The sequence below is a fragment of the Myotis brandtii genome, unplaced genomic scaffold (genome assembly GCF_000412655.1).
Source record: "Myotis brandtii unplaced genomic scaffold, ASM41265v1 scaffold589, whole genome shotgun sequence".
In the NCBI taxonomy this organism is placed as follows: Eukaryota; Metazoa; Chordata; class Mammalia; order Chiroptera; family Vespertilionidae; genus Myotis; species Myotis brandtii.
The window spans coordinates 855,919-861,726 of NW_005370220.1; the positions used below are offsets into that span (position 1 = coordinate 855,919).

The 5,808-nt window shown below is 35.8% G+C and overlaps 1 protein-coding gene across 1 annotated transcript in view; it reads left to right on the top strand.

Moving 5' to 3' along the window:
* The window catches only part of GLT6D1 (glycosyltransferase 6 domain containing 1), a 24,522-nt gene extending 20,729 nt beyond the window's left edge, over positions 1-3,793 (top strand). The window contains exons 5-6 of the mRNA XM_014550180.1: positions 2,544-2,681; positions 3,130-3,793. Of these exons, the coding sequence (XP_014405666.1) occupies positions 2,544-2,681; positions 3,130-3,793 (802 nt within the window). The remainder of the gene's footprint in view (positions 1-2,543; positions 2,682-3,129) is intronic.
* The last annotated feature ends 2,015 nt before the right edge of the window (positions 3,794-5,808 follow it).

Genomic DNA, 5,808 nt, shown 5'->3' on the forward strand with positions numbered 1-5,808 from the left:
TGGTGTTTCTGGTTTCTTGGGATATATTCCTAGAAGTGGGATCACAGGGTCAAATGGGAGTTCCATTTTGAGTTTTTTGAGGAAACTCCATAGTGTCTTCCATAGTGGCTGCACCAGTCTGCATTCCCACCAGCAGTGCACGAGTGTTCCCTTTTCTCCGCATCCTCTCCAGCACTTGTCGTTTGTTGATTTGTTGATGATAGCCATTCTGACAGGTATAAGATGATACCTCATTGTTGTTTTGATTTGCATCTCTCAGATGATTAGTGACTTTGAGCATGTTTTCATATGTCTCTTGGCTGAATGTCCTCTTTTGAAAAGTGTCTATTTAGGGCCTTTGCCCATTTTTTGATTGGATTGTTTATCTTCCTTTTGTTAAATTGTATGAGTTCCCTATAAATGTTGGAGATTCGACCTGAACCAATATGCTCAATTAATATCTCACAAAGGAGGCAAGAACATACAATGGAGTCAAGACAGTCTCTTCAATAAATGGTGTTGGGGCTGCCGAAACCGGTTTGGCTCAGTGGACGGAGCGTCGGCCTGCGGACTCAAGGGTCCCGGGTTCGATTCCGGTCAAGGGCATGTACCTGGGTTGTGGGCACATCCCCAGTGGGAGATGTGCAGGAGGCAGCTGATCGATGTTTCTCTCACATCGATGTTTCTAGCTCTCTATCTCTCTCCCTTCCTCTCTGTAAAAAAATCAATAAAATATATTTTTAAAAAAATTAAATGGTGTTGGGAAAATTGGACAGATAGATGCAAAAAAATGAAACTAGACCACCAACTTACACCATACACAAAAATAAACTCAAAATGGATAAAGGACTTAACTGTAAGATGGGAAACCATAAAAATACTAGAGGAATCCAAAAGCAACAAAATCTCAGACATATGCCGAAGCAATTTCTTCACTGATACTGCTCCTAGGGCATTGGAAACTAACGAGAAAATAAACAAATGGGACTACATCAAAATAAAAAGCTTCTGCACAGCAAAAGAAACCATCAATAAAACAACAAGAAAGCCCACTGCATAGGAGAACATATTTGCCAATGTTATCACCGATAAGGGTAAACACAGGTTTGTAATTGCCTTTGCTTTCAGAGACTTTTCCTTTCACTCTGGAAGCAAATCATTAATCTGATCTAATGAGGGAAGAGAGATAATCTTCAAACCCTTTCATCTTCTCAAATAGATATTGATTAGTATCTGCAATGTACATAACTTCTAAGCACCATCACTGTGGCAAGGATACACCTGGCCAGTTTTAAGGTAGAGTTTAAGACTTCTGAGTCAAACAGAAATATATAACTATAAATTCTAAGTATAAGAAGAGTTTAAAAACAAATGTATACAAATAAATATATAAGTTAAAGAAATCCCTATAACAATAATAGGAGGTACCTTTGAAGATTTTGTTATTACAGTAGTCTCTCCTTACCTGCAGTTTAGCTTTCCCCAGTTTTAGTTATGAATGGTCAACTGTGGTCCAAAAATATGAAATGGAAAATTCCAGAAATAATCAATTCATAAGTTTTAAATTGTATGTCATTCTGACTAGCACAATCTTAAGCTGATCTGCTCCATCCTGCCCAGGATGTTACATCTCTTTATCCAATGTATGTACCCACCCATCAGTTAAAAAAAAACCCCACCATAGTAATATATAGGGTTCAGTATTATCTGCAGTTTCTGCCATCCACTGGGGGTCTTAGAATGTGTGCCCTGCAGGTAAGAGGGGACTACTGTATATTATTATTAAAATACTATTAAGTGTTATCAAATCCTACTCTTGTCTGGGTCTGGATTTGTAATAAAACCTGCAATTATCAATAGCAAAATGGCTTCTCACTTTGTATGCATTTCCTTCCAAAATGAAGTTCAAATTTGCTTTAGTAGTCTAATACCCTGATTCCAGCAAAACTATTACTATTAATGCTGCTACTTCTGCTGTCATATTGTTATTATCAGAAGCAAATCTAATGTCATCCTCCCTTTTCTGGACTTTTTATTTTCTTACAGAATGCATTGATGGGCCTAAAGCATTAGGGAAAAGGTGAAAAGAGAGTGCTCTATTGCTTCAAGGAAAAGAGGAGGGAGGAAAAGAAAAAGGAGAAGGGGGCGGGAAAAACCTAAGGAGACAGTGGTGCTGTCTGCTTTAGCCAGTAATTAGAGAAATATTCAAACCCTGGGCTACTTAAGTTCAAACAGCAGTCAGAGCTCAAAGAAAAAATCCCTGTGCTCAAAAGGCAATTTGGTATAATGAATAAGCATAGATTCTGTAGCCAAACTAGCTGATCTTGAATTCTGACTCTGCCATTTATTAACCAATCTGTGCCTAAGTTTCCCCATATGAAAAACAGGGATAATAATAGCACTTATAAGACATTGCAAGGGTTAAATGAGTAATGCAAAGTACTAAATAATGGTGCCTGGCACATAGTAAGTACTTTATAATAATTAGCATATTCACTTGGACAATAACTTCTGCTGTAATAATTAAGTGGAATCTGATCATTTGTTTCTTGTTTGTTCAACAGAAAACGTCCTGATGTAATAACAACAACTGACTGGCTCGCACCAGTCATATGGGAAGAAACTTACAATAGACAGGTCTTGGAAAAATATTATAAAAGACTGAACATTACCATAGGCCTGGTTGTATGGTCTACTAGAAAGTAGGTGCTACTAATATTCATCCTTTTTTATTTTGGAAAAGTGTAGATAAGCACCCAAGGATTTTCTACACTCAAAGAGCTATTCATAATTAACCCCTATCATTATTTCTGGCTGGCCTGTATGTCTATTTATTTATTGTACCTATTTTCTCCAACTGTGGCTGAGTCGTTGACACTACTTGGAAATCTTTTCATTAATATTCATTTAGCTCTCTTTTTCTTTCTTCACAACAAACTTTGTAGTTCTTCTCAGGCCCCCAAATCACTACATTCTCTTTCACTAACCAACAGACTTAAGATACAGACCCAACTTCTCTATCCTTACCTACTGGCAGTTCTTTAGCAATAATGACATAAATAATGACAGCATGTTTAAATGATGTGTTCACCTGATGATTTTTAGCAAAATAAGTTTTTCCTGTGTTCGTTTTTTTTTCATGTTTTACAGGTTTACAGGACAGTACCTGAAACAGTTCATCCAATCTGCTAATAAGCACTTTATGATTGGCTACAATGTTATCTTTTACATCTTGATGGACGAGTTCTCTGTACCTCCCATAGAGTTAGGTCCCCTTCGAACATTTAAAGTATTGCCTATATTAAGAGAAAAGTTCTGGGAAGACTTTAATGTCCTACACATGAAGAACTTAAATGCGTACATCACAGAACACATCCAGTATGAAGTTGACTTTCTCTTCAGTATGAGTATAAACCAGATCTTCAAGAGTAACTTTGGAGTGGAAACCCTGGGCAAATCTGTAGCTCTACTTCATGCATGGTGGTATTTTGAGAATGTTAAAAAATTCCCTTATGAGAGAAGACCTAAATCAGCGGCTTTCATCCCTTTTGGAAAGGGAGATTTCTATTATCATAGTGCAATTTTTGGTGGCACACCTAATGAGGTTTTAACCTTCACTGCAGAATATCAAAAAGGAGTAATTCATGACATTGAAAATGAACTTAGCAGCACATACGAACGCCACCTAAACAAGTATTTTTTTGTCAATAAGCCTACTAAGTTGTTATCACCAGAATACAATTGGGATCCAATTTTTAGAACTCCTCCACAAATTAAACATGTTAAGATAGCATGGCAGTCAACCGGGATTTGATTGTTATATCATTAGCTTTATGGGTTAATAAGTGAATCATAATAATTACTTAAAAATAAAACATTAAAATTTTCAGTGTTTTAGAAATTTAACAAAATGTGTGATCTTTCAAAATAATTTGTTTTCTCCTTATAATTTTAAATCTACCTATGCTGAACAAATGGATAATTAAATGTTAGTGCACAGTAATGTTATTATCTACATATTATAAATAATGTGGAAATATTTTTGGAGGTATAAAATGAATGTTTTATGAAGACATACACCCAGACTCTATTTCTGAAAATACAGATAGATAAATACCCACAAAATGTCAAAGGGATATATGCAAGAAAAAAGATAAATATTCATCCACTCACTCATTAAATATTTACTGTTTTTCAGTGTTGTGATATATATTGCTTATGACTAATCTCAAATAGCATTTGATCTCTATATATCTAATTGAACGTAGATGAACTAGAGTATTCTACCAAATATGCATCTTACTTTACTGTTAGAGATATTGAGTTTATTTTTTTTATGCTACAGGAATTTTATTTTATTTTAAAAATAGATATCTACTGAAATCCATGATATTCTTCTAGGTACAGTCAGGGAGGGATAGAAATTTTTTTTTTAAAAAAATACATAATTTGCCCTAAGGAAGCCTACAGTCTAGCAAGGGAAATAAAACTATAAATACCTCTTTTGCAAGTGTAGAAGTGCTAAAATTCATAAGGAAGATATGATTAAAATGTCATGGTAGTTTAGGAAAGGGAGTAATCACCTCTATAAGAACCTTTATATAGTCATATTGACTGTATTTCCATAAATTAGTGATGAATTATGGCATAGTCATAAAAACTGGAGAGTCTAAAGTCACAATAAGTTATTATTTTAATCCTCTTTTATGGGAGGAAAACTGAGGCTTAGTAAGTATTCTATAAAAGATAAGTATTATTTGCTATTAAACACTAAAATTATAAAGGATATTGATAATGACTGTGGCAGGCAGACCTTACAATGACCCCTAGTGATCCACCTACCCTGGCATTCATGTCCTTGTGTAATTTACCCTCCCGCTTCCCCAACCCACTTTGGGTGGTAAGCTGAATGTAGAGAGTTATCTCCAATTGAATTCTGCCAACAACCATGTAAATGATGTTGGAAGCAGCTCTTTCCTCACCTGAGCCTTCAGATGAGACTATGACAAAGGTGATGGGATGTTACTGTCATGATTAGGTTATATGAGATTGTGACTTCTGTCATACTAGCAGACTCTCTTTATCACTGCCTTTGATGAAGCAAGTTGAAATGTTGGAGAGATCCTCATAGCAAGGAATTGAAGGCAGTAATTAGCCAACAGCCAGAAAGGACCTGCATCTCCTCAGTTCAACAACCTTCCAGGAACTGAATACTGCCAACAACCATCCAAGTGACTTTGGAAGCAGGTCTTTCCCCAGCTGAGCCTTTAGATAAAACCTCATCTTCAGTCAACACCTTGATGGCAGCCTTGTGAGATCCCCAGAAGTAGAAGATCCAGATAAGCCACGCCCATATTCTTGACCCATAGAAACTGTCAGATAATAAACGTGTGTTGTTTTAAGCTACTAAGATTTAAGTTAATTTGTTATGCAACAATAAATAATTATTACACATTTCATACCTGAAAGTGAGGTGATGCCATAAAAAGTACCTAAAATTATGGGAGTGGTTTTGGAAGTAAGCAGTCAGTGGATGGAAGTTGGAAAGATTTTTTTGCAGCATGATAGAGAAAGCCTAAATTTCTTTGAACAGACGGTTAGTAGACATCTGGACCTGGAAGGCGCTGCTCAAAAGCAAGTAAGGAACATATTATTGAAATCTGGAGAGAAGGGATCTTTGTTACATAATGACAGAAAGCATGACATTGCCTCCTCCACTTATATGGAAAACAGAACATGTATTTATGAGCTTGGTTATGTAGATAAGCAAGTTTCCAAGCTTTCTTATTATTATTTTTAAGTTTATCTTTATTGTTGAAAGTATTAGAG